The 27,798-nt window shown below is 37.8% G+C and overlaps 1 protein-coding gene across 1 annotated transcript; it reads right to left on the reverse strand.

Annotated features, from left to right (window-relative positions):
* Window positions 1–184: 184 nt before the first annotated feature.
* Window positions 185–27,798, reverse strand: PAXBP1 (PAX3 and PAX7 binding protein 1). The gene is made up of 18 exons (XM_054380761.1): window positions 27,342–27,798; window positions 25,650–25,778; window positions 23,887–24,063; window positions 22,333–22,554; window positions 21,616–21,719; window positions 20,535–20,755; window positions 19,369–19,558; window positions 14,233–14,356; window positions 11,923–12,022; window positions 11,356–11,471; window positions 8,303–8,502; window positions 6,205–6,349; window positions 5,933–6,054; window positions 5,003–5,079; window positions 4,674–4,740; window positions 2,948–3,094; window positions 2,397–2,551; window positions 185–320 (listed from the first exon to the last, which is right to left on the reverse strand). Exons 1-18 carry the CDS (start codon window positions 27,796–27,798, stop codon window positions 203–205), a joined length of 2,871 nt encoding a protein of 956 aa, XP_054236736.1. The 3' UTR covers window positions 185–202.

Genomic DNA, 27,798 nt, shown 5'->3' on the forward strand with positions numbered 1-27,798 from the left:
TGACAACCTTGGGATTCCATTTTTGTTTTCCAAGTTTTTTTTTTTTTTAATTTTTTCTTTTTTTTTTAAAGGATGTGGTATATAAGAATGCACTTTGTATTAAAACAAAGATCAATACTTTACAGTTTAAGAAACTTTACATATGTACATAAATTACACATCAGGAATGGTTTTAAAGCTCAAAATGAGTTGTCAGAAAAGACTATTTTCCTTCTATTAAAATCTTTATCTCTTTTACGTTGTGATCATTCGCAACTGTCACAGCGTGATCCAGTGCTCGGACACTCGCTAGAAGCTTTATGATCTGCTTTATGTGCTCCCTGAAAATGAGGAAGGTAAAGTCAAGACAGGAATGGAACAATCATGTACAAGAATTAATATTTCAACACAAGACTACATCATGAATCCATATAGCAAGGAGTAGGAATTAATCATACAATATGGTTTAACACTAGATGCAGTATAATCCCACGAAAAAGTCTTAGATTACTAATAGTACTGTGCGATGAATCACAGTTCTCTGGGTAACCACAAAAATCAAGGAAGGCAGCAAGTATGCTTTAATGCATGCCTTAAAAAGGTATGAAGCTCAGATCAATAAACTGCATTACAATTCAGGTCACACTAGGAAGCTTAGAGTGAACAAACTGCTAACTGTACTTCTTCAGCTGCCAACAATAATTTTGGTACCTTGACAGGAGGATGGACATGAAATTTAGACCCGTCTCAAAAATATTAGAAGTTCGAAATTCATCTCACAAATGAGCCTAGCTCATCTGTGAAAAAGCATCCAACATTTGGAAAAGGAGCACCAATAGACACAGGTAAAGATATACTTCCCTCTCAGCAGAAACTACTACACTTTAATTTCAAAGAACTGTACTAGGTTTTTATATGAAAAGACCTAACATTCTTCAGTTATAAAAAAGTAGTTTTTCTACTGCAGATTTTATTTGCTTAAGGGAGGCAATGACAACAGATTTGTTAAAGCTAGGGAAAAGCAGGAGATAGATATTATATTAAAAAATATAATATATAAAAGATAGAAATTATATTAGAACTCAGTATGAAAACAAGGATTAACTGAATGATTCTCTTTATTTTCTCAATACACATTTTTATCATGTTATCATTTCAGCTGGTAAAGAAAGTTCTTACAGTTTAGAAACAGACTACCAAAAGGGAGAATGTTTAATCTCTGCTGGATTCTCTCTTAACATTCTCATTTCAGTGTTGGCATCATGCTAGGCTAGGCATTCTGGTTTCAGAAAAGGAGGAGTAACAAGTCTATTTTGAATTTGAATCATGAGGAAATTTAAATTGGCATGTGACACTATTATTCTACTTCAGACACAGAGTTCTGCAGCAAAACCTAAGAGTGGATAAAAAGTTGTCTGAACACAACCCAGCGTGGCACAAAGCTCACTGTTCTCTGAAAACAAGATGATTCATATGGCACAGCCAAAGGAGACTCTAAAGACAGAAAAATGTCCAATAACTAACACAGTAACTGGAAAAAAAAATATACCAGAAAAAGATCCCTTATCTCTTAACCAACCAAGGCTCTTCTGCTACAATTTAAGGGAAACATCTGTCCTTATGTTTCAGTGCTATGCCTAAGATCAAAACAGAAGAAGGATCTAACCCACCACAGCCTCAATAATGGAAGAGTTCATCAATGGCTCAAGCAAGTTCAGCTACCAAGAATGACTAATGCAGGCACCAAGTGAGTTCATCTTTCCAAGTTTCAGGTTCAGCACTATTGACCTTGAAACCTCTCTGTCTCATGCAACAGCACAGAAAAAATTACAGAGTATCTTTGGTTGGAGCAGACCTTCAGGATCACATAAATCTTCCAATCTTGTTATATTCCTGTTTATCAGTGCAACAGTTTTAAGCTCATTGTTGCTTAAAATGATACACCCATAGCATTTCACATGACTTGGCCAGCAGCAATATTTGTGCATCTAATCCAACTTCTAATTTTGCTGGATATCAGGTACAAGTAAAATGACTCTTCAATACAGGGAAAAACATGTTCACCTAATTGTGCATGTAAATCAAGTCAAAACTTTAGTACTACATCCAAAAGCACAGTTTGCAATTTAAAAGCCATTATGCAGGAATTGGCAAAAGGCTTACAAGGTGGAAAGTCCAAAATCAGTAGTTATAAAATTTGCCAGATTCAGTGACACTAAGCAGTAGTGCAAAAGATATTATGAATGTTTAAAGAATTCCAGCAGGTGGTGTTTTCAGATGCTATAAAAATCTCCCTATCTACCATACTGTATAACTCTAAGTTTGAATGCAGCAGTACAGAGATATCTACCCCTGTTTTCATGCATTGACAAAGTAATACAAAGCACAAGAATTGCAACTGCATCAACTCAAATTACCTTGCATTTCTTTTCTCCACATCAGAGCAACCAATGCTGTTTCTATAAATTGTATCAGCCAGATGAACAAGGTATCTACAGAAGTTTTCTAGCTGAGGGATAGTCTTCTCTCCTTTTAGATTAGCGAACCACTGCTTAGGAAAGCAAGCAATTACCTAGAGATAACAGGAAAAAGCAAATTAATAACACAATGTAACCAAATTTTAGAAGTTATCTAACATGACTTGCGTAGTCTGCCTGGAAGATTGCAGCAACAAAGCCCAAACGAGTGACGCAGTGAGAAACCCACCAAAAAAACTCCCACAAATATCCAAAAATCACAGTAAAACACTGAAATCTACACTATACCTAAACTATCTACAGGCATGAGCCAGAGAAGGCTCTTTCTTTAGTTTGTGTATTTAAAAAAAAAAGTCTATTTTTCACAGACATCACACCTTTGAGATATCAAAGCCAAGATTTTATAGTAGCCTCAAGTTTTAACTACATTTTTCCTTCAGACGAAATTTGTGAATTACAAGTGATTTTAAACATTGTTAGATTTTACTTACACTTTGAGCTTTCTTAATGCTGTCCTCTCCATACTCAGAGTTTTGAAAAGCCATAAGAATATATCTGTTTAACAGACCATCTATTGACAGTTCCTGGAGAGTTTTGTTTGAAAGGATTCCATACCACTGGAGAAAATTTCCTAATAACTGAAAATACAACACATGGGAAAAATGAAGTATTAAAAAAATGTACTGAAACCAGGAAGTTGATCAAACACTCTAGAGTCTCTTCAAATGCAAGAGCATGACCAAAGTGAGCAGTGTAAATATGCCTTCTGTTAGCTTCAAAACTATGCAGCATCCATAAAGTACCAGCCCAGAGTGCTACGAATTATTGTACAACAATCACCACAACTTAGCTCATATTTTGCACAACAAATCAGAACAAAAAAGAATTAAAGTTTTAAGCCATCTTTTCTCAGAACTTAATGTCAATTCCAAGCCAAATGAGGCCTAGCATATGCCATAGAGGGGCAAATTCACAATCCCAGACAATGAAATCTCCAGCTACTCTGTCAGCACACCCTTATCTCTGAGGCATGGTGACACAAGAGACACAGCAAGTGTCACAAGGGAGTGCTGAGTATGCCAACTGTCTAGCTGCAACTCCCCATGGGGGTATGGCCTGTGGAGAATTGCTGCCAGCCTCACACAAGTGAAGGCAGCCAGTGGTTCACTGTTGAGGCAGATCAGGAGGAAAAGGTACAAGTACTTGCCTCCCAGCTTCTATTTCTGCTCGTCTGTGATGCTATAACTGACTTGCTAGTGCAAGACAGATGCATTTTTAATTCTTGCCTAAAATAAAGCAGTGGTAACAGCGTGCATACTTCTCAAGTTCCCAGGCTCTGAGAGATTTTGCCAGAAGCAGGCAATTTCACTCTTAAAAGAGACACAAGCCCCACATAAGTGAACTGTTTCACTTTTAAGAACAGCATTTTAATAAATGAGCTTTGTGCGTTTTTTCTTCTAGATGACATTTAAGAAGTTGACTTCTATTTCTTTCAAAGTGAAAGATACCAGCACCAAATACTTAAAATAAATGAAGTGACTGCAAATCTATTCAGAATACAGTTTCCCTCACTGCTGCAATTTAAATAGAAAATTCCAGATAAGACTTTTGTTTGCATGATCATGGAGATCAGCAGTTCAATCAGCACGGGTCTCATACCTTCCTGTTTAGTTGGGAGTTTATTTTCTTCACTGCCTTTTATAGGAAATAAACTACAACAGTCATAGCTGTTGTGTGTTTTGCACACACACAGACTTTCTTTCACATTCTTCATCATTTCAATTAAACTAAGATTACAACTGCCCTTATACCCCAAATACAGCAGCGAGCTTTTCAATGGGATCAAGTCATTTTCATGAAGATTCTAACACTATCTACCCAAAAAAAACCCATAACCAAACAAACCAAGCTCTCTCATTCCCACACAAATTAAATAAAAGCAGCATATTTTATTCTGACAAGCACAATAACATTAAAAAACCCTGACCTGAGTATGCTAAGTAAACCCACAATGCAGAAGTTAAAATGATGATGCTTTCACGTGGCAATCTTTTTGAAGAGTGAACAGTGAATTATCAAACACTAAGAATCCTACCTTAGAATTCCTTTAAATGAAGTTAAAGCAATTTCCACCTACCGTTTTTCACAAATGTGATGAGGATTTTATTTCTACACTGTCTAGACCAAAAGGTTTACCAGATGTATTTACTGACTTACCTTAACAGAGGACCAAAACTGACGTTGGAAAAACAAATATGGACCAGAGTTCTTGTTTTCTAAGATGCTGGAAAGTAAGAGATTTCTTTAATGAGTAACCAAGACCACCTCTGTCTGGAGTTTGCTGGCTTCCTCCTTCCCACACACAGTTCATTCCTATAAATATTCCCTTCCATCCTGCTTGTCTTTGCTAAATCCTCACAACATAACAATGAAAGATCTCCTGCATCCAGTGAACCATATTGGGACGAAAACCCCTGTTAACTATGGACAGAAGACATTGTCCATAGTTAATAAAGGTCTAACACCATAGTTGAAAGCAAACTTACTTTTTTGGATATAAGGGCATGAATACATCATCATCTAGTGTTCTCCTCATTCTTAGCAACAATGCCTTTAAAAGCATCTGAAACAGACAAATTTTTTTTAAGTGTCCAAAGCACTGCTTAGTAGTTAACCACTCAGAGACTGATTTTCAAAGCAGCAAAGAACATTTGTGACCCCAACAGTAAAAGACATACATACTTAAGCACATACACAAATAAAGCCTTAGAGATGTCTATAATCATTAACAAAGCAGAAATTTGACAGTTTCCATTGCCTTCAGGTTTCACTGAATTGTTTTATGGGTAAGCTTGGCTACACAACTAGCTTCTGTGAAGTAAGGGCTTTTGTCATTTTTAATCTCCAGCTAACTTACTCATAGACGTGCACTTTAGCCCATCACCTGTTACTCTAAGGGCAATGCATACACTGCAGTAGCTACAGCACCTGATCTTATGATGTTTGCTCTTGTATTCATAAGAGATTAAATAAAGCAATCACATTTCAAGGCAATACATTTGATAATGTTACAAAGACCTAAAAAAAAACAAAACAAAAAAAAAAAACCCAACCAAAAAACACCACTTTACTATTTGTAGCTAATTCCTAAAGCAAAACTACAGACCAACATGTCTTAGTACATTTCATATCTCTTTTTATCTCTAGCATCTACATCAGGGAGTCTTCATCAAGTTTCTCTTCCTAATTTATCACTGTACTTGACTCTTCATAAGTCAGCTGAAGAGGATTTTAAAATTATGCAAATAATTATAAAATAAATATTTATAATATAATTACAGTAACTATAATTGCAAAATTCTCTTTCCTGCTCCTAAGCATGACGTCTTCTCCAATATAGCATATTAAAAAAATGCATTCAAATTCCTTAACTTATGCAAGATACTTACAAAACAAAACAAAACAAAACAACTTACTTGTGTATTTTTGTTTTCTGCATTCACCACTGTGGGATATCCATCTACTAGTTTCTGTACAATTGCTACCATTCTAGATGTTTGTGTTGTAGAAAAAGGATCCCATATATTTTCAGAAATTACTGTAAGAAATTAAAGAATTAGTCTACTTTGCAAATTCTTAAATACAAGTACCAAGACAGGCAACAATTTACAAAACATTACAATCTGAAAGCACAGACAAGCATTAGCTTCCACACATCTACCTTTTCTCCCATTTTCTAAGACTTTACCTGTTAATTTAGGAAGAATAACTCTCTCTACAATGGTAGGCAACAGTGAAATATCAGCATCATCTTTCACTTGTTCCTGTTCTTCACAACCATAGAACAGCAATGATTCAAACCACAACATAGTCTCAAAATCTCGACACTTGCCCTAATAAAAAAGAAGACTTGAGGTTAGATTCCTAGACAGAGATTTGAAGTCAACATATTAAAAAAAACAGTATTATATATCCAAGTTTGACATTCACAAAACAGAACAAAACTACTTTTAAAACAGTCTACCAAGTGTGCTAAGCAGGCAGGGTAAGCAGCAACTGAGCACAATAACAACTTGAAAATCTTGTCCTTGTTGTCTACATGTCAGATATTGATCTGCACTGGAAATAAAAAAAAACCAAACCTTTATATACATATATATATAGATATAGATAGATAGATAGTGCCTCAACACCAAACAGTCCCTTAATCTGGCACAAGGATTGGCAAATCACTTAACCTGCTTTGGCTTCCCTACGTCTGAAGCAGCGATACTACTTCCTTCAGAAACACAGGCAAGCCTGATTTGTGAGAAGTGAAGACAATGTTCTGCCTCTTCACCTTCACAGGTCAGATTAGTGTACATGGATAACCCAACCCTATCAAAACCAGAGAAATGAGGAGCAAAGTCAATTTTCCATAAATCAGCCAAATGAAGCAATTCATCCTACAACCAAAAAGTCTCTAGATTTAATGAAAGTGAAAATGGGTAGAAATAAGACTTTTTTTTTTTTTTTGGTAGTTGTTGCCCAGCACATTTAAACACCCGAGCCAAATAAAAGCCCACAGATTAGGCAAAAGTGACAACTATAGTGCATTTCTGCTGCATTATAAAAGTATGCTTTGTGCATTAAACACCTCTTCTTTTGAATGCCTTGTAATTTTTCTAATTTAGCAAAACGCTTAACAGCACCAGCAACACAAGAGTACTGGAAACATTTAGATTTAAGAATTCTGTGCCATGTCTCCAATTAACTTGAGGTTTGGTTTGCTAGTCTAGGAACTCACATAGAAATAGCCTGGGGGAAAGGCAAAAGTACAAAAACAGTTTTAAATTTAATGAGAACATCTTCCACAGATGTCCTTTATTCAAATTAAATACTCTGAATGCTCTCTGAAGAGAACTCATGCTTCCCTTCCTCTGCAATCAGAGCAGAGGGGATGGAAGATCCCCTTCTACAAACAGTCTCTTAATAGTTTAGAAAAGAAAAAACACAAAAACCTTCTGAATAAGGACATTCAGTCATTTGTGAGACTGTACTGTAGGTGAGCTAAGTTTTGAAAGGGAAGAAGACAATCTGCCTTATTAGCCTAGTTTCCTAAAAATACCCCAAGCTTATGCAACTGCACTCACTCTGTGCCTTGACCCACTCCCATTCCCTGGTAAAAGTCAACATGACAGAAAAAGTAAGTGCCTACCAGTACTGTCAAACACCTGACCACAGCAGAAATAATCTCACTAGAGCTTCCACTAGTAGGAAGAACAGAGTGGGAGTCAAAAGCTACCTGGACTGTCCTGATGGATTCTCACGTCAGCATAAATATGCAAGCTGGACAACGAACATGTGCCAGGGATATTGGGCTGCAACAATGCTGTCCTGCTTTTCCCATGTTCCTTCCCTAATAACTGGCCAATGAGTACGATAAGGAAGACTTGGAAGTTGCTAGACAAGACTTCTACATGGTATGAAGTTGTAAGTGAAAGAAATGTATAACGTAGAGACTTAGGTTGTAGGTGAACATAAAAACAGGCATCTTAGTTCCTCTTCTGAAGAAACAACATCTCTAGAATGACAATCTTCCCTTAAATATTTTAAAACCTAAATAATTTATTTAAGAAACCGTTTGGCTTTTTGGTCTATGCTATTCAATGAGAAGGTATTGGCAAGTGCGGAACTGCACTCTGGCCTGCTAAGAACACAGAGCACAACAATCAAGAAACTCCCCATAAAAGCTTCACTCATTTATGAGAAGCACATATCAAAAGCGTAATTTACTCTGCTCTGCAGAGGTGTGAAAGAACCACTATTTAGAAGTTGATGCAGAAGTTGCTTGCAGAGGACCTTACCTCCAAAGGAGTCCAGATAAGCAGCTGAAGTCTGATTAAAGGGTTAAACAGCTTTGGTAAACAGAGGCCAATATAAGCATCCTTGTAGGAAGCAAAGTATTTTGAGCGCCAAGCTTCAAACTGTGACTTAATGCAATCAATTGAGTAAAAGCTTTCCAGAACATCTTCGAAAACTTTGCTGGATTCTTTCAATATACGATCTGGTGGGGGAGAAATAACAGTATGAAGTTCATTACCTATTCCACATAACACCTCTTTCAAGACAGACTTTGATGCTCACTGTCAGCAGCTAACTCCTATAAATAAAACCAAAAAAACCATCTCCTTTAAAAGCATGAGCATATGAGTACTCAGTGATACACCCTTTTATCACAAGGCTTGCTTTAAACACTTCATGCAAGGATTTTCAGTTACCAGATGTTGGACTGGCAATACATTGGCCTATATTTATTGTGGATCTAACTTCAAAGCTGGCTGCCTTCTGCACAGAAGTTTGAAACAGCTGATTTCCAAGACCCTTCCAACCCAAATTAATCTACAACTGTGCTCATCAAAGCGGATAGGAAGGCATCTCAGATAAGCCAGCTGAATCAGCACTTCAGACAGAGCCAGTCCTGATGAACCACACTGAACTGCTGAACATACCATGGCTGCCAGTACCTGGCAACCATTACAATCCCTTAGCAGCTTTCTGAGATTTTGTTATATTTACAGTACTAGTAGTCTATGCAGGCCAGAGCCTTTCATCCATATATTATTTTCCCTTCATCTTTTCTACTTCTTAGGCTTAGTTTTATTTTAATAAGTTGGTTTTTTGTTGGTTTTTTTTTTTTTTTTTGCAGCCAATGTTGTAAATGTTCACTTACTGTAGTAGCCTGTAAATAACTAATATAACTAGTACACACAGCAGGTAGAGACAGGGCTGAGGGAACATGAGATTATGTCTTATAAAAACTCTTCACACTGGGATCAAAAAGAGATGCTATAAATAAAGTTAGCAGCTCCAAAGTGCATCCCTCTTGCATATAGCTCTCTGCTGATTCTGGACTAACATGAGAGCCATGAATGATAAAAAAAGCTTTAGAAATACTATGCTTACTCAAACTGATAAAACTCCTAGAAAAGGCTTTTATACACATGAAAGTACCATGTTAGAAAGAGCATTTCAGCCACACTGAATTTTAATCCAGGTAATTTAACTTCAGCAAAGTTAATTATAGCACCTAACAATCCTAAACAGGTTGCTTTATTTATCAAAGAGTTCTCTGCATCCACAATTTTGGTAAATCAGTCAGGTGGGGAAATTGTACTTCTGAAGGATCCAAATGCTAGACAGTTAACTGCTTTTTAGATCTGTCTGTACTTTGGGGCTCCACAACCACCTACAGCAATGACTTTGGCATTTTTAATTACACTCTGTGGGGAGTGACTTGTTTACTTTAAATCTATTCTACCACTTCCTTTCATGCTGTGTCAGTGTGAGCTGAAATTCCCCCCACCCCAAGAATAACCATCACACATGCCCCTTAGGCTCTCACACTGTGAAAAGTCAACATCGTTCTCTGTGATGGTTTGAAACTGTCTTTTTAATTTTTTCCTTGCAAAGTTCAGAACAGAGAAAGTGAAAGAGTGTAAATAAATCACTATTGGGTGTAAGAAAGCAAAATACTGATTGTTCTAAACACTTCCATTGGATAGATAGAAATGTTTAAGAACTATTACCCAAAACAAAGTGGGCACTCTGCACATTCTGCGTTCTGCAGTGGGGGCAGTTGCTGGGCTGTCTGGCTGCTGTTTCTTCTTCTCTTCTGGCTGAAGATAACACACGCTGACCTTGGCAGCTAAGTTAACTTTCTGATTAACAAACTCTGCTTCTCTGTCCAGGGGGGTCTGGGGGGGAAGCTGCTGGGAGAGGGAGGCCCCTTTGGGAGGGTCCCCTTGGGGGGAAGCAAAGGGAGATTGGTTGTGCTTTTCTGTTGATTGTATACATTTGTAAATGTTGTGAATTTTGTATATCTGTACATATTCATTGCATTTCTCTGCTTGTAAATACAGCCTTCATTTGCTTCCAGACTGGGCTAGCCTGGTTACTTGTTGGTGGGGGGGGAATTTCAGCTCACACCGACACACTCTCCTAGCTGAAGAGTCTAAAGCTCATATACGACATAAGTAATTCTACATAAGCGACCCTTGCTGCTCTTATTTTCCACATTTCTTCTAAACTGATTAAAACCTCTTTCATCAGAGAGAATGATGATTTTACTCAGGTTCAAAATGCAATGGTAATAGGATTACTACAGTGATGCTCTACTTTGCTGCTGTTTTCAGAGCAACCATTGGAATTGACTTTTAACTGCTACTGTAAAACACGACTATTCCATCAAACCATCCATACTTCCCCTAATCTCAGATTTCTTGTGGTTTTCCCAGTGCGTAATTTTGGTTATGCAAAATTGCGTAATACACCATATCCACCATAAATCTGCAGATAAGATTCAAGTCAAGTCAGCACCACAAGGTCTTTCTGCAATGCTTACATTCAACATGTTTTCTACCATCTGCAAAATGTGCCAGGCTGTAGCAAAAGACTATAAAACTTTTATCACTGTATTTCTAGATGCTTATATAAAATTCCAGAAAATACCTCCTACGAAGCAAAGAAAGGTTTCTACAGCACTGATGTCCTCAGACTTTCACAAGTAAAACCAACAGATATTTGATGTAACTGATTTGCTATAACAGATACATTACAAATTAGTAGGAATACTTTAGTGTCCGCTGAAGGTATAAAAATGTACTGCTTGCTAGCAAAAGGATGTTTGAATTAAACAAAAAGAATCTCACTAAGGATGGGGTATTTAGTTAGCAGCAAGCTGCACAAAAGGTTGGAAAAAGACTGTTTTGGTTACACTGGTGATCCAACGAGGAGCAGTTCCTAAACTTTCTCCAAAATATGGTGAAATACATGGATAGGGCTGCATTTGGATCTTTTTTCCCCTTCCATGCCAAATTTTCTGTATTTTTTTATGTGAAGCTTCAGTAGCTTTTCTAACCTCGCTCCATGTTGAAGTTTGTAATATCTGTTGACGTTTCCTCATCATCGCTGGAAAGGCCTTCTAGGTGATCTGCCATCTTCCCAGTTTGCTCTCTTGCTTGTCTACGACGAGTTCTGAAAGGAATCACCAGTATAAATCAGCTAATTTCACCCCTCCTATACAATGAACAGACCCATCTAAGTTTGTCATGATTTGTAATGAAAGGAAGTCCACACTGAACAAAAACCTTCAACTATGTCATCACCTCAAATATTTGCCTATGTTGCTGTCTCAAACAATGGATGGAAAATGAACCAGCAGAGATCATATAGGTATGGAAAGGGTTTACTATGCTTTATTTCAGTGATTTTAAATCAGTATCATGTTATGCTGCCTTGTTTTGTACACTTGCATGATAAGTTGGGACTTACAAGAATCCCACTGTGGGGCATACCAGCTTAAGCGTTTTATTCTCTTTGCAGGAAATGAACAAACACTACTAATTACATTAGTATGTCACACAGGACAACTGCATTCTGCAAGCAGGCAAAGATTCCTGAAGGACAAGAAATTTTAGTACTCTACCTTCTAGCCTCTCTTTCTGCAGTCCGGCGCTTTACTTGTTCTTGATAGATAACTCTGTCTCGTCCAAAAGATTCAAGATTTGGTGCCATCAGTGCTTTATCTGTAAAATTACATTGATGAAAATTAAAATCATTATCTATGATTATATAAATACGTTGTTGGCAGCTTCATAAGAGCCTTTTACCAATTTTAAACTAAGTGTAAATTGAAGTAGAGAGCCAAAGTTTTCAAAAAGATGTACTCAGAAGCCTGAATTTGCAAGAGGTTAAAGGAGGAAGTAGCGATCAGAAAAATCTCCACTTAAATGGCAAATAGTTTTCACCATACTTCACTCTTGTCCTTCTCACAACAGTGCCAAACTATATGAAAGTCAACAGTTTTTAACAAAAATTGCTTGAACTGAATGTTCCAAGACAAAAGTGGTCCTCACATAAACATGTTCACCACCTATCTTTTGAAAAGAAAATGAACAAAAAGAAAGGAAGAGAAGAGTCACTGGAGCAGGAATATATATAATTTCAGAGTTCTAGTCATAGTGGTTCCTATGTTTTAGATCACCTAAAGCTTAAAACACATGAAAATCTACAGGAAAATAAATCATCTTCCCTTCTCTTTTTAAGCTGCAGTTTATTATAGATGTTCCTGATTATAGGAAATGCAGCTAACTAGTGAAGCTGATCAGCAACCAGCATGCAAAACCAGAAGTGTTCCCAGTTCATCCTTTTCAGCTATCAGCAGACTATTAACTTTTAAATCTTAGATAGTGCTCAAGTCCACCCACTAAAATACAAACATCTAAATTTAAACAAAAGCCTACCCAAATTTCAGGAGTAAATCTGCATGTCCTAAATAAATCTATTTACAAATATGTCATTTATAATATTAATGATAATCTGTGTCAGTGTTCCAATTCTAGACCACAACTACTAAGAAGAATCTTACCACAGATGAATCCATCATCTGTCCCATTTTTTAAAATGTTATTTTAAAAAAAATACATGTCTAAGCTACATGTCTTTACACAGCAGTAAAGCAAAAGTTGGCAGACTTAAATTCACTGCTAGCTCTTTAGTGTTCTGACACAGTATGAAGAACAGCAGATCTCTGTCTATAACACACATCAAATCAAAGAGTGGCATCAATCCCTAGTTTCTGTGATGTGAGGAACACAACAGAACTATTTGTAGATGCAATGAAATTCATTCTCAAGATTCCCAGATTCTAAGTAAGACCTTAGGAAATCTGTTTCTAGTACTCTAGGTTTCTAGTTCTCATGACAGCATTCCATGGTAAAAATGTAAGGTCTACATATGATGCTCAGGGCTCCAAATACAGTCCTCAATAGAGTATTTGTGCTAATCCTTCCATAAAGGGATGACCAAGTCTGACTCTCTAAAGCATTACCACTCTTAGTAAGTTCTGTCTAATGGTGTTAACAAATTTTAATCTGTGAAAAAGTCACCACTGCGACAGAACAGGAAATGGCTTTTATTATAGGATTTTAGGTCAGTGACAGGCAGACAAGAAATTAATTTTTAAAAATGAAAACCTTTCCAAAGCCAAAGACAATTACTATTAATCTGATATTTCACTCATTATTTAATATGCTAAAGAGAACCCCCTCCAAGGAGCGTCTATTTTCACCCAAGTTAATGTTCATACTTTTGTAGAATTTTACATTCTGAAGAGTAATCACCACAAGAAAATTCCTCAATGAGAATCGCCCCATCCCCACACTCATCGTAGTAAGCAGGTATTTTAACTTGCTAATTTTAAGGTGTATCTCATTTAGGGTTACTTTTTTATTAGGGTGATTTTTAACAATGGCACTGGTGTCTTCCAGTTTTTAGCTGTACCAGGTAAGCGTCTCAAATTAAATACTTAGGCTGCCTACCAAATAGAGAATTAGAAAGAAGTCAGTTCTACCCCAGTGCTTCACAGATTTTTACGGTTAACTGTAGATGTTATGGGAAATTTATAGATTCAAGGAGGTTAAGAAAAAAAAAAAGTCTTGATTGTAAGAGGAAAATCATGAATTGCATGCTACCACTGCAACCATGCATACAGTTTCAGTGCTAGGAAAGAAAAAATATAGTTAGGAGCAACAGAAAGGAGAGATGAAGTCAGAGTTAGAGTGGCTTTGAGTTTAAAACAAAACAGATTAAAGAACTTTTATCTAAACTTCCACCTATCTCAAGAGTCAGGATAAACTTCAAGACAGGCACACTTCAAACATTTACACTTAAATTAAGCCATACTAAGTAAACAAGGTTGTTTAATGAATAATAAAAACCTTCAAGATGGACTGACTTGAATGGCTTGAAAACTCCGAAGATTCATCTTTAATATCATCTTGTCGTCTTTGGACAAGGCGGGAAGCTCGCTGTTTGTACAGCTGGTGCATTGCAGATTCAAGTTCATTAATCAGAGGCACCTGTAAAAATACAACACACTACGTAATGCCACGCTCTTTAGGTGCTTAGTTTCTGGGGTACCATACTATTCCAAAAGCACAGTGCTCTCACTGTACTTCTAGCAGCACAAACGGTTTCCTTTTACCCGCTGGTATCATTTGGGCCAGTGAAATTTTTAATGTGAAGAAAATGCATGCATTTAACAATGCTGACAGCTTTCAACCACAGTAATAGCATTCTGAAAATAACTTCTGTTGACTGAATGAGCCTACACAGTAAGACAACCACTTTAGAGAGCGTGAGATATTATTTTAAGTAATCTTGTTTACTTTACCAAGTGAGTTACATATTGTATTACAGTGCTTACAATTCTCAGACCTCATTCTTTCCTCTCTGTCTTTAAACAAGAATATAGTAGTATTTTACACTCTAATGAGAAAATAATCTGTCTGTATGAAGTGAAAAAACAAAGCATGAAGCTAACCTCCTGAAGCCAGCAGATACTGTTTTTGCTATAACTCTTAGCAGCATATGCTGAAATGCTATTGAAATTCAATAAAACACTGCATAGGCATTTTATGCCAATAGGCAATTCAAGTCAGTAAAATGCTACTCTAGCCTATCATTAAATTTAAAGTTGTACATTTCATGTGTCTTATGCATTGAGTATGTTTGAGCAATAGAGACTTAAATCAGATGTGCTACTTTTTTTTTTTGCCTCTCAAGTGGACTAAATTTCAGTAGCAACTGTAACAAAAATAGATGATGTTATAACAGCTCAGAATTTCCTGACATTAAATGGCAGGTTCACTACTCACTTTTGCAAAAAATCAGTTCCTGAGACAAGTTAAAATTAGATTGGAAATGTTAAAATGGAAACCAGAGATTTTCACAATCCCTTAATTTGGACAGGCAAGCCCTTTAATATGAACACTGAAGCCACATCTTCCTTACCTCCACGACATATGCTTAGTCCACAGTCTTCCAGCCTTTTAGCTCAGATATTTCACTGTTGCCTACTATCCGGGATTACTTTTTTTTTTTTTCAAAACAAAGATAAAAATCAGAATTTCTTTCCTGATGTAATTTAGAATGTGACTCAGCAGCTATTAAAGAATCTCCTCCAATAATATAAGATTATGAGATAACAGCTACAGGGCCATTGTAGCTGTCTGAGAATGACAATATTAGACAGAAAGAAGTTTTAGTTCTTTGTGGTATAAACTGGGCCACAGGCATTAAAATGACAATTACTCTGTACCAACTCAAAATATATACAACTTTCTTTTGGAGAAAACAGTACAGAGAAACAGGAGGAGAGAATATCTCAGCACTTGGAATGTATATTCAAAACTGAAGACTATTTTGAAAACAAGAATAGAAATTTTAAAAAAATACTAGTTTTACAGCACTTTACCACAGAAAATGTAGCTTCTTCAGCACATAAAAGGAATTCTAAAATTTAAAAGTCATAGAATCATAGAATTGTTTTGGTTGGAAAAGAACTCTAAGATTGAGCCCAACCATCAGCCTGACACTACCATGGCCATTAAACCATGCCCAGAAGTGCCATGTCCATACATTTGTTAACATCTCCAGGGATGTTGACACCACCTGCTTCCTGGGCAGCCTATTCCAATACCTGACCAAAAGTTAAATAAAAATTTTTCAAAGCATCCCCAGAGGTTCTTTCTGTAATTGCCTCAGGATTAAAAAAAAAAACCCACAAAAAACACAACAAACCAACCAAACAAAAAAATCCCACCACAGATATATATTCAGATACATGAATCCATTCAAAATATTTGCCACTTAAAAGACAGAAGTCTTACAAGTTGTTACTCTTCTGTAATCGATACTACGGTTGATGAGAGACTGACAATTTCACTAACCTCTATAAAGCTACAGCCCTCACTCATTGTGGATTTTTTATTCAATACTTTAAATTCTGTTTTGGGTTGTGGTTGGGTTGGTTTTTTTCACTTTCACCCAAACAGTGCAAGAAGAAAAGCGAAACACTCAGTGACATACAGATTGCAAGGGTAATTTTAACCTACAGTATCCCACACTGACAAACACAAGAGAGATTTGATAATTGCTTTTGCAGGTAAAATAGTGTTTCATCTAACTGTGCTGTCAAAGACACGCCCAGAACATTTTAATCTTTCTGTATCCCTTGCATATTCCTACATTCAAAACATAAAGACGCTGTTACCACTTTCTAGCCTTCTCAGAAAGCATAGTTTTGACAGTAATTGCTTGTGAAGGAAGTCATACAAGCATCTTACACTCCATTGATTTTATCATTGATGGGAACAACAAAAAAAATAAGCAGAGGATGTGACATTTCCATTGTTCGTTTCTAAAATATGCGTAATAGCTGCCTCTCCTCTGTACCTTACCAATGAGGAAAGTGTTTCTAACATCCAGAATCTCTTCAAAACAGACTACAAACAAACCAGTTTTGCTTGGTTGGGGATCACGAAGGTTTGAGCATGGTTAATAAAATGGCAGAGGGAAGAAAGCCTAATTTATGATGATGTTTTTTGCTCTCCAAAACTAAATCAATAGACACACAGGAAAATTGGAATGAACTCTTCAGGAGTGGACAAGGATATTGTGAACCCATTAGAACTTCTGCAGCAAGCCACTTTCTCATTCTGATCACTACCAGTGTTAATTGTATTAATAACCATGGCTAGTTCTAGTAAAATAATGCATCAGAGAACTGTATCTGAAAGGATAGGGAGGGACCTAGCTTTTTACATATTTATGATACGTGCTCATGTATGTGTATGTAAATATACACATACATATAACCACAGGAAATACTGTTATTACACACATGTATACACATTTTATATGCTTATGTACAACAGCTACATACATTATATGTTATAACACACATTTTGAATATGACGTAGTCGGGGCCACAGGTTTTACAAAAAAGCTGAAGGTAATTTATCCCTACACTCAACAGATAAGATGAATTTACTGTCCTGCTACGTTTTGTTATTTCATTTAAATAAAAACTGATACTGATTTTACTTTTTTTTCTCCCCTCCTCCCCTCCACCTCCTTTTTAGAAAACATTACAGTGTCCTGCAGACTCTGTTTTTGAATTTGATAGTACTTTCATCACACTGAAAGCACCTAATTCCAAAACAGATTATCTGGCCGAAAAAGGGAGCAATATATAGGGTCTCATAATAAATGAAGTGTTTCTGTTAAATTGAGTGTGTCACCTCACCTTGTAATTTTGCAACTCAGTTGCACACACAGATACTGCACCAACACCCAATTGAAAACAGCAAAACTCTGTGAGTGTCCCTAAGAAGCATGAGATGGCAAAAAAATCCTATCTTAAAAATTCAATGGACTGGCATGACAGGTGGGCTATGGCGAGGGTGAGAAGGGGGAGAAAGGTGTCCAGGTGCAGGACCCTTAAAAGACCAACTACAAGGAAAGCAAAGGTCTATTTTAAGAAAGCAACTTTAACAAGCCTTTATTTTTTTTTAATGACTGTATAACAGCTGGGTTTATTTACTAGCATAGCCAGATAGGTCAATAACCTTCCTATAGACTGAACTGAAACGGTTACGCTCTTACTTGTCACTAAGTTCTCCTGGTTTGTACAAAATTTGGAAGACTAAAAAGCTTGGTTTATACTGAGAATGGTGCATTCCAAAATAATTTGTTTAAAAAAAAATTTGAATGAGACAGCATGGGCTATAAAAGAGAACCGCCAGACACTGCCTACAGTTATCACAAAAGAAATTTAACATGAGGTCTTTAGAAAGAAGATGATGAATGAAGATACAGGTATTTAAGTTTTCTTCTGAAATATAGAAGAGATATTCTGAATTCTCTCTTTTATGGCAGAGACAAAAATGTAAGACGTTATCTTTAGCAGGAATTTAGGCATCTGGGTAACAAGCTCTAACGATGCTGCAAATGAAGGTAACTTTACCACCCTGAAACAGCTAATGCTAAGAGACTCAGGAATCCTGAGCTTCTTCAATGAACAGAAACTATTGTAACTAATCAGCTAGCTGGGAGGATTAGCTGGTCCACACTTCCTGGATTTATTCATGACATAGCTGTTCTTCAGGTTACGGGATTGAAGATGGGACTTTCCCAATAACACTAAGCCTGAAAAACTAAAATGCCTAACTGATTAGCAACCAGAATGCTTTTATACTTCTCTCCCACACCTAGCAAGCCAGATAGGCAGCAGCTTCAACCACACAAATAATTCTGACAGCTAATATATTAAGATACTACGTTACTGTATTCAAGTCAGAAGACAATAAAGAAATAGCCTATGTATCACTAACTGAATTTTACATCTCCTCTGTGTGTGTAAATATATATATACATATATATATATATGCACACACATATAAATATATGTATTCAGGAGCTCCTTATTATATTTACAGCAAAGTAATTGAAGCATAATGAGCAAGAAAAGAAAGACAGACTAGGTTTTCTTATACATATACAAAGGTAACAACTACAAGAAAGGAGCATATTTCTAAGTTTGAGTGTCCTCAAACAGCTACACTAGTTTTGTAACTTTTCTCCTTCATACACTAAAGGAATACCAAGTATGTGAAAATGCCTGGGAGGAGGAAGTTTACAGTAACATACAAAATACAAGTCTTCATAAAGCATTCCAGAAACGAGCAAACTTGTAATTCAGCCCTTATTTTTGTTGACCCTGATATCCAACACAAGTAAAAGCAGCATCTAAGGAAAGTTGAAATGCCAGGATACCTACTAAAATCCAAGAGTTTTTAGGCAGTCTAAAGTCAGTGATTTCTCACACTGTGAAAGAGAGGTTTCTGATAACCAACTTAGCATGATGAACAGTTATTTCTTCAACCTTTGAACAGCCAAACCTTTAGAAGAACATGTTGTCAAGGAATTTTTTTTTTTTTGAAAACACAAGGAGATGTGGTGGTTGGCATGTACTAAGAGTCCCCTTTTTTTATTAAAAATAATAAAATGAATGTTTTTGCATCCTTACCTTTTCACTGAAACACTCAAGCAAGTCTTGGACATACCCTCGCATTTCTTGCAAAAACTTATACTGTTCACCAATACCCCCAGAAGACCCTTCTAATCTTTCAATTGCCTTGGTAGAGTCCTCTCGGCTTTGCTGATGTTTCTCATATTGCTGCCGATTAGCTTTGTGCAATTCTTTCATAGAGTCCAACCTGAAGGGCAACGGATAAATAGCAAATTTACATCCAAAAGTCTGTATATTTCAGACCGTTGAGATATTAAACAGACAGTGCAAGTACCAAGCCTATATATAGGAAATACTACAAAGACATATCCTCTGACTTTCATTTCTCACTTTCTCTCCTCTCCACATAAACAGCAAGGCTAATGGCTCAAATTAATTTGCTGGACTACACTGAGTGCATTGCATTGGCTCAAATTAATTTGCTGGACTACACTGAGTGCATTGCATTGCCCACTCAACAGGAGCTGACAGCACTTAGAGTATTGCAAGGCTGGCCCCTAAACTAAATCTGGGAGGAAACGGGGCAGGGAAGAACTTTCTCTTATGCAAAGCAGCCTTATTGCTCTACTGACTTGATTTGCTGTCAAAGGCTGTTAACCACTACAAGGGGCATACAAACCAATTTGAAGATGTGTAAAGTGCAAGCTGTTCGTTACAAATGATTTCTCACTGCAATTAGGTTGATTAGGTTTTGCATAACTGACAAGCAGATTACAGCATTTGAACTAAAAAAAAACAAAACAAACAAAACAAAACCAAAAAAACCTGCATACACTTTATCTACTGAAGAGGAAAAATCTGATTCACACTTTAGGAGGACGTAACTTGACAAGCTAAACACCTCACTGGCCTTTCAATTCTTGACTATAAGACTGTGCAGTGTCCAGAAGATGAAACTCAGACCTGTCTTCAACAAGATCAATGGCCTCATTTTTAAAGCTTCACTTCCATAGAAGCACTCCAAGGAGATTTTCGAACAAAGTGTCAATGTCATCTTCACTTTGAGCTTTTTTGTTTGCCTTTTTATTTTTATTTTTTAATGGATGTGCCAGTCAGTACTTTTCCAGCGATGAAACTCTGTTTGCTCACCGAGACTAAAAGACGCCTGAGGAACAGAAAGCTAGGGGACAGGTCTTTAAGTCTAAAAAGATGGTCTGTCCTACCTGTCTTTAAGCTGTTTCTTTACCAAATCAATAGTAACAGGAGTCATCTCATTACTGGGAGTTTTGAAAGGAACTGTGTTATCTGTTTTTTGAGACTTGGTTTCTGATGATCCATACGCAGCATAAGTGTATGGAATGCCATATGATGAACCATAAGACAGTGTCTGGTAAGTGTTCTGGTAGTATAGATTATTCACTTCAGCAGGCTGACTTGGTTGAACCTAATGGAAGAGGAAACGTAATCGTACTACATTAGACTTTAAATGACAACTTACTACTTTTCTTCGCATCTCAAATGCCTACATTCTTCACTTTATAACAAGTACATCTACAAAATGCAATTATCAAGTGGATTTAAGCCTACAACTTCCAAGACGAAAGCTAGAAGAAACAAAGTCCCTCAGAAGCACCTTCTGAAGTGGGCAAACTCCTAGTATCACTGGAATTTTAAATATTGATACATATAACAAGTTATTAAATGACAATTTTAACCAGCCCCTAACTCCTACAACAACCAAGCCACAACAACCTCAGTCTTAGCAAAATTTCATATAATACCCTTTGAAGATGACATAAATTCTTAGAGTCAGTGTATTTGGTTGCAATTTTGCTGAAATTTTAATTAAAAAAAAAACCAAAACCCACAACTATCCTCTTCAGCTGAGCAGCAACTTCACAATGAATGCACAAGTACAACCTGCTACGAATTCCAACTCTATGCTGCACCCCAAGACACAGAAACAACAACAAAACATTCCCTGTTTACACAGACTCTACCAGGCCAATGATATACAAGAACAAAGGTCTGTTCAAAGCAGCATTATTCTATCTCCACAGTAAGGCTGCAAATAAATGCTGGTAAACAGCACCACAACCAACTAGCATCTACCTAGAACAAATATGGATGAAACTGATGCTACTGAATACTTAAAATCTTATGTCTCATTTCTCTTTAAGGAACGTTAGAAGCTACACACTGAACTCAGGTGGAAACAGCCTTCTGTAAACTACTCAAGTTTGTAATAGGTTTAGCCAACACATACAGAAACAAACCAAAAAGAGTTCACAACTAAATACATGCCTGAGGTATGTTGATTCCTTTCCGTATCTGCTCTTGCTCCCATCTACTGAGTTCTTCATCTTGTTCCCCTGCCACCAGTGCTTCATCGTCACTTCCCTCAATACCTTAAGATGAGTAAAAGAGGTAACAAAAAGGAAAAGATAATATACTCATAGTAAAGGCCACGAGTTCAAAAACCTGAGAGACCATGCTTTGGTGGGAACACCTGAATTCCTCCTCCTTTCCTCTTCACAGGAATTGAAGGATGCTAGCCTGTGAATTACTATCACAGAAGTTCCATATAAAAACATCCAATAAGCAAATTTGCAGTTAACTGCTGGTAAAGCTCTCTAATTTTAAAATCCTACATCATCCTGCCAATTCTCCTTTTCCAAATTTAACCTGCTTGTCAGCAAGAAGAATGCCATACCAAAACCTAAGGTTTTTCTTTTCACAACTACTTCCTACAAAACAAAGTACAGAAACAATACTAATAGAGGCTCAGTATAGATTTCTACCCAATTCAGCAGCATTGTGTGCTTCTAAGCACAGGAACATAGTTTGCACTCAAATTTTTACAGGCAGATTCCATTACACAGCAGTTTTTCCTCCAAAACAGAACACAAGTACAGATTCATGCCTGCTTGAAAAACGTATTGTTTAAAAACGTTGAATGGGAGCACTTGCAGTGAAAACAATGTGAACGTTTGTCAGTTGTCCCTCTAAAAAAGGTTTTACCTATTTCCTCAGCAATCTTTTGCCTTTGGGATTTTTCCTTCACTGTAAAAACTATCCTCCTCTTCTCGTCATCATCTTCATCATCACTGGCATCATTTTCATCTTCTCGAACCAGGCGGCCTTTACCTGGTTCACTGTCAACAGGGGTAAAGTCTCCAAGCTCACGAGCCATTTGACGCTTTTTCCTAGCGGCATGAATAAAAGCAGCATCTGGAATTTCTCCTAGAGATAGATGTTAGCACTGTTAAACAACCACTGCAACAAACCAAGTATTACAACTTCCTATTACTCATCTCTGCCACCCTAACAAATCATCACTGCAAACAGGAAAAAAAAAAAACAACAGAGAGAGAAAAAAAATTCCACACTCGCAGAAACATTTGCTAGCAACTTACAAGCTGCACATGCAAACTTTCTGAACAGAAACCCTTGAAACTGGGATCTTTCCCAAGTCTGGCTCTGCTTCCAGAAGCTCACGTGCCATAAGAGCAAGAGCCTCATGTTCCTACAGGAAATATTCCTAAACAAGAGGAAGCCCTTAACAGGAGCTAATTATTGAAAAGGAAGGAATAAAACAAGGTTCTTGACTGTGTCACTTTCTGTCCTGATATTGTTCCCAACTCTTCTTATTTTGGGGTAACAAAAACCATTGGCTGTTTCAACAGATGATGACAGCTCAGAGATTAAAACAACAACAAACTGGACAAAGCTCATGTGAGAAGACTGTGCAATCAAAGGGAAACAAGGAAAGCAGACCTAATGAAAAAAATCTAAAATCCCTAGCACAAAATTAATGCAGATCACCTAAGTCATAAAAACAATGGTCTTCCAAACCCAATTTTCTGAAAAAGGAATAATTTTTACCACTACTTTGATTAGTTATGCACAAAAGGTTAAATTCCAGATTTTCTTTGTACTTGGCATGAGATCCTCTATTCAAGCTAGCTAATATCTTCACAGATAACAATAACGTACATATCACATGACTTTGTAATTAGCAATATTACCCTAAAAGTGAAAATGTATTGGGAGTCAACTAGGAAATTCTTTTTCCCTTGAAATATGGCGAAGTCTGTGGAACAGGGACATCCATTTTATATTTGGGGAGCAGGCTACCATGAGTTAGCTAACAGTAACTAGTTACAAAAATACTTTCTCAGACTGATTTCTTTGTCCTCAGTGTCTGACCAGAACCTCATTAGACAAAATGAGATAACAAAACATTTAAGATATGTTGCAGATTTGTAGCTGAGACATTCACACTGAAGAGAGCATTTTAACTGAAAGCAGTTAAAATTCATGCAAAGTCACCCCTTCCAGATCTAGATATTCTTACAGTTCGTCATCATTCTGAGAGACAAATTATTCTGCAGTAAAACATTTTCTTTCATACAGCTTGTAATATTGAACAGCTTTGCAAAATGGCAGCTTCCTGAATTCTCAGATGCTAGATGCATTGCTGGAAAATATTTCCTAATCTCTCAAATACATTAATCTGCTGTAAATGCTGGATAAAGCATCTGTTAATATATCAAACATATTACAATAACCAACCTGGGCGGAGAACATTCAGTGATGACAGTGCACTTGAAAAAGCCCCACCAGCTTTTGGTTTTTCCTCTTCCTTCTCACTTTCAACTTCCATTTCTTCTTCACCGTGCTCACTGTTTGCAGTTCCATCTTCTTGACCTACATCCTTAATCTGTCCTGTCTTTTCTAGCGGTGGTTCAACTGGTAAGACAACAAAGCTCAGGTTTTAGTCTTTTTATGAGGATCACTTGGAAGTAATTTTAAGGTCTAACAACCAAAAGTAAAAATAAAATGCAAATGTTAAGTGATCATCTAGTAAAAGATGCCTTCTTCATTGTGAAGTTACCAACATCCTCACGTAATAAAATCTGACAAAGCAGACATCTCAACAACCACTGAATATTTTATATATTGCCAAGTATTTAAAAAGTGAGGGAACTCAATAATTAAGATCATATGTGCAACCCTCAAACAGCTTCTTACACAAGTAATTAGAAAGTATTACCTGTACCACACCAAATCTTTCCAAAAGAACAAACTAATTTTAAAATATCCCTTTTGTTTTCCTCTTGGGCTGGGTGCAATATTACCCTACACTGTGTGGATTACATAAATAAACAAACAACAGGTGTAAATATTACGTTAAAAAAATGCATGTTAGATCCAACTATCAAATCCAAGCTACACATATCTGTGTTTTCAGATTTTAGCACTTGTTTAGAAAATCCAGTCTAATGACTCTGTAGTAGTTGTGAGGTCTTTGCAGGTCTTTCTCAGGTAAACTACAGAAACTGCAAAGCAGACAAACAGAAAATAAGCACATGCTAGCCATGTGCACAATTCCATTTTTAAAGGATCTCTGTGACAGAACCAAGAATTTCTGTGTTTGCTCATGCCCCATACCCACTGCACAGGCAACTTAAAAGATTTGACTAAGAATCTGTGGGGTTTTTAATGCAGAAAAGGCCTCTTTAAAATCTTTTAAGATTTTTAAAAGCCTAAAAGGCAATTTTCTACATGGGAAAATGTTCAACTTTCACACATTGCAGCTATACCATTGCAATCTCCGTATCATAAGTCTCTCAGCTTGTGCCCATAGCACTGGAGGTTACTACTCCACACAAAGTCCTAACTAGAAAAGCAATCATTACACTTTAACAATGAGCTTCTCAAATCCCAATAGCAGAAGTACAATGAAAGTGCAATTCCCAGGCTCTATTCCAAGACCTGGAGAACTGCACATTGTTACAAGACCCTTCTGCTCCAAAACCTTCGTCCTGTCACCTTAATCATCAAGTCTACTCTAAGGCTGAATTCCTGAAAGAGACAGCTTTTGAATAACCTACTTAATAACCAAGAACACCACTCTGCCCATTCCAAATTCTTCCTTTTCAACATGTTACAAGGACACACCCTGTCTGATAAGCACCAGTCACATTTCTAAACCAATTTAATTCCTTCCTGAATTAATAGGAAGAAACTTGTTTCAGTTCAGCTCATAAACAGAGCAGAAACACAGAAACGACTGACATCTACTGACAACTGTATACATAGCTGAGAAGTTTCATCCTTCTGCATCTTTTCCACATGAGAAAGGATCAAAGCACTATCTACCAGCTTCTGAACAGCATTTGTAAGGTTCAAATGAACATATTTAATACATGCTTTACTTCAGTTCTAATTGCTAAACCCTCTAAAAAGACTAACAATTAATCCTGAAAACAAGCAATTTGTATTTAAAATACTTAATCTTTCCCATTACTAAAGTGATTTAGTTTTGCAGTTACCATCTGTTGGAGAATTGACCTCTGTCCTAACTTTCGATTTTTCAAGATCTTCTTTATATTCTTTCTTCAATTGTTTTACAATCTTTTTGCTGTAACTTGATTTCTTCACTTTAAAAACTTCTTCAGTTTCTTTAAAAGAGAAAACATTACATTAGACCTGCCAAGAAGTAAACTTAGCAATCAAATCTCCCAATTTTGTACCTAGAACTTAACAAAAGCCATTAACAACACAATTTAATGCAACATTTGCATTGCTGCAACAAAACCAGTCCCATATCCCTTCATGTGGACCCAAACAAACAAAAAACACAAACAACCAAACCAAACAAAAAACAGCTGATCCTTCACTGTGACCAGGAATTTGGAAGAAAACCCAAAGCTCAGTCTTCTCACAGCCAAACATATACACAACTAGAGAACAGCTAACGAGTAAGGGAATGGCTGGTTTTGCTTGTACTACCAGTTGAAATGCCTGCAACCTACCAAAAGGTATAAGGTAAGTTAAAGAACTAAAATAACCAAAATTATGTAGGAAATCCACAAGTCTTTGGGGTTTAAGTCTAGAGTGTAATTCCACATTTCCAGTATTTCTGTCAAGATTTCAAGTCACTAGTCTTAGAATGCAAGCTCTAGTGATTACAAGAAAATTCCTTCTAGGAAAATTCAAAATGCATACTAACTCTCTTGCTGAAAAAAGGTGTCACAAAAATAACCTCATTTTAGTCACCCTGAACTTCTGGGATGCAACTCTGGAGTCTGAGGAGGGAGTTTTGATATTTTAAAATAATTTTTAGTATGTAATAACTATCATCCATAAACAGATTATCTAAGTGTGAATTTGTGACTGCAGTAGCTGCTGTCACCCTTAGAATTATTATCTAAAGTCCTGTACAAGCACAACTATTGAATTTTTCTAAAAACTGAGGTTCAGAAACTGCTCAACCATTTTTTCCACTATTTGTGGAGGTTAATCTAACAAACCTTGTGGACGGCTAGATGAACTTACTCTTTGACAAAATACCAGTGCCTTCACATAGTTTGCAAGGACAACAGGTGGTCCAACGTGGCCTGTTAACACCAGCCACATCAGATGAAAACAGACCTCACATAAAGCCGCAGGAAAGATGCCCCTCAACCATTACTGATGGTTCTGGGGCGAGGCATGGGGACCTATACAGATGCTGGGCTTACTACCTGCTACCAAACCCACGTCAGGCTAAATCATATGCCCTGACCAGCAATTCACCCAGCTGGAGTGCGTACAACACGGGTGCAACAGTCACGCACCTGCAACACAAAAGCAGAGGCAATCTACCTGGCTAAACTGGAATTAAACCCGCGAAACTTCCCCCCGCTGCTCCTCGGTGCTGGAAGCACTCTGGTCCGGGATGGGAGCGGGGCCGAAGGTGGCTGCCGATAGGGCTCTCCCTGCCGGTGCATCCTTGACCCCCTACAGCGCTCTCCCAAGGGCTCTACCCGCTCTTCTGCGACCTCCCATCACCCCCACGTCACACGGGGCAACCCGACCGCCTTCAAAAATAACTCATACAAGGATGTTGTTTCTTTTGCGGACGGAGAGGTGTGCAGACGACGGGAGAAGGCCTGATGCAGGGTGCCCAGTTCCTAGTCCCTTCCACCCCTGCAAAGGCCGCGCTTCCCCAGTGCCCGCGGATGGGCAGCTCCCCGCCTCACCCTCCTCTTCGTCCTGGAAGCTCAGCAGACTGGCCCGCGGCACTTCTTTGTTCTCCCGTGACCGCTTCTTCTCCTTGGAGCGCCCGGCTCCCGGGAGCCCGTTGCCTTGCTGCGGCGGCGGTGGCGGTGGTGGCGGCAGGAGCACAGGCGCCGGCAGAGCCCCCAGGCTTGCCCTGTCGCCTCCTACTAAACCCAGCCCCAAACCGAGAGCCGCACCGTAGCTCGCCGTGCAGGCGAAGGCTGCCGGACTGCCCGGCAGGGCGAGGGGCACGCAGCCGGCAGGCAGCGGCAGGAGCCCGGGGCCCCCCGGCAGCGCCATGGAGGCCTCGCCGGGCCCTTCCCCCACGGCCTCGGCCGCCGGCGCCGGCTCCTGAGGTGGCTCTTCATCGCGCTCCTCGTCCTCCTCCTCCGAGTCGTTCCGCTTCCGCACGTTCACCCTCCGCGCCTTGCGGAACAT

This window comes from Indicator indicator, chromosome 1 (assembly GCF_027791375.1).
Source record: "Indicator indicator isolate 239-I01 chromosome 1, UM_Iind_1.1, whole genome shotgun sequence".
Lineage (NCBI taxonomy): Eukaryota > Metazoa > Chordata > Aves > Piciformes > Indicatoridae > Indicator > Indicator indicator.

Excerpts from the sequence above, each read along its gene's own strand:
- PAXBP1 (XM_054380761.1), bottom strand. The coding sequence starts at position 27,798 with ATGTTCCGCAAGGCGCGGAGGGTGAACGTGCGGAAGCGGAACGACTCG. Across the intron at positions 20,756-21,615 it reads AAGGAATCAACATACCTCAG|GTTCAACCAAGTCAGCCTGC; the intron begins GCATGTATTTAG and ends CTCTTCCATTAG. Across the intron at positions 6,350-8,302 it reads TTATCTGGACTCCTTTGGAG|GGCAAGTGTCGAGATTTTGA; the intron begins GTAAGGTCCTCT and ends CTTTTTTATTAG.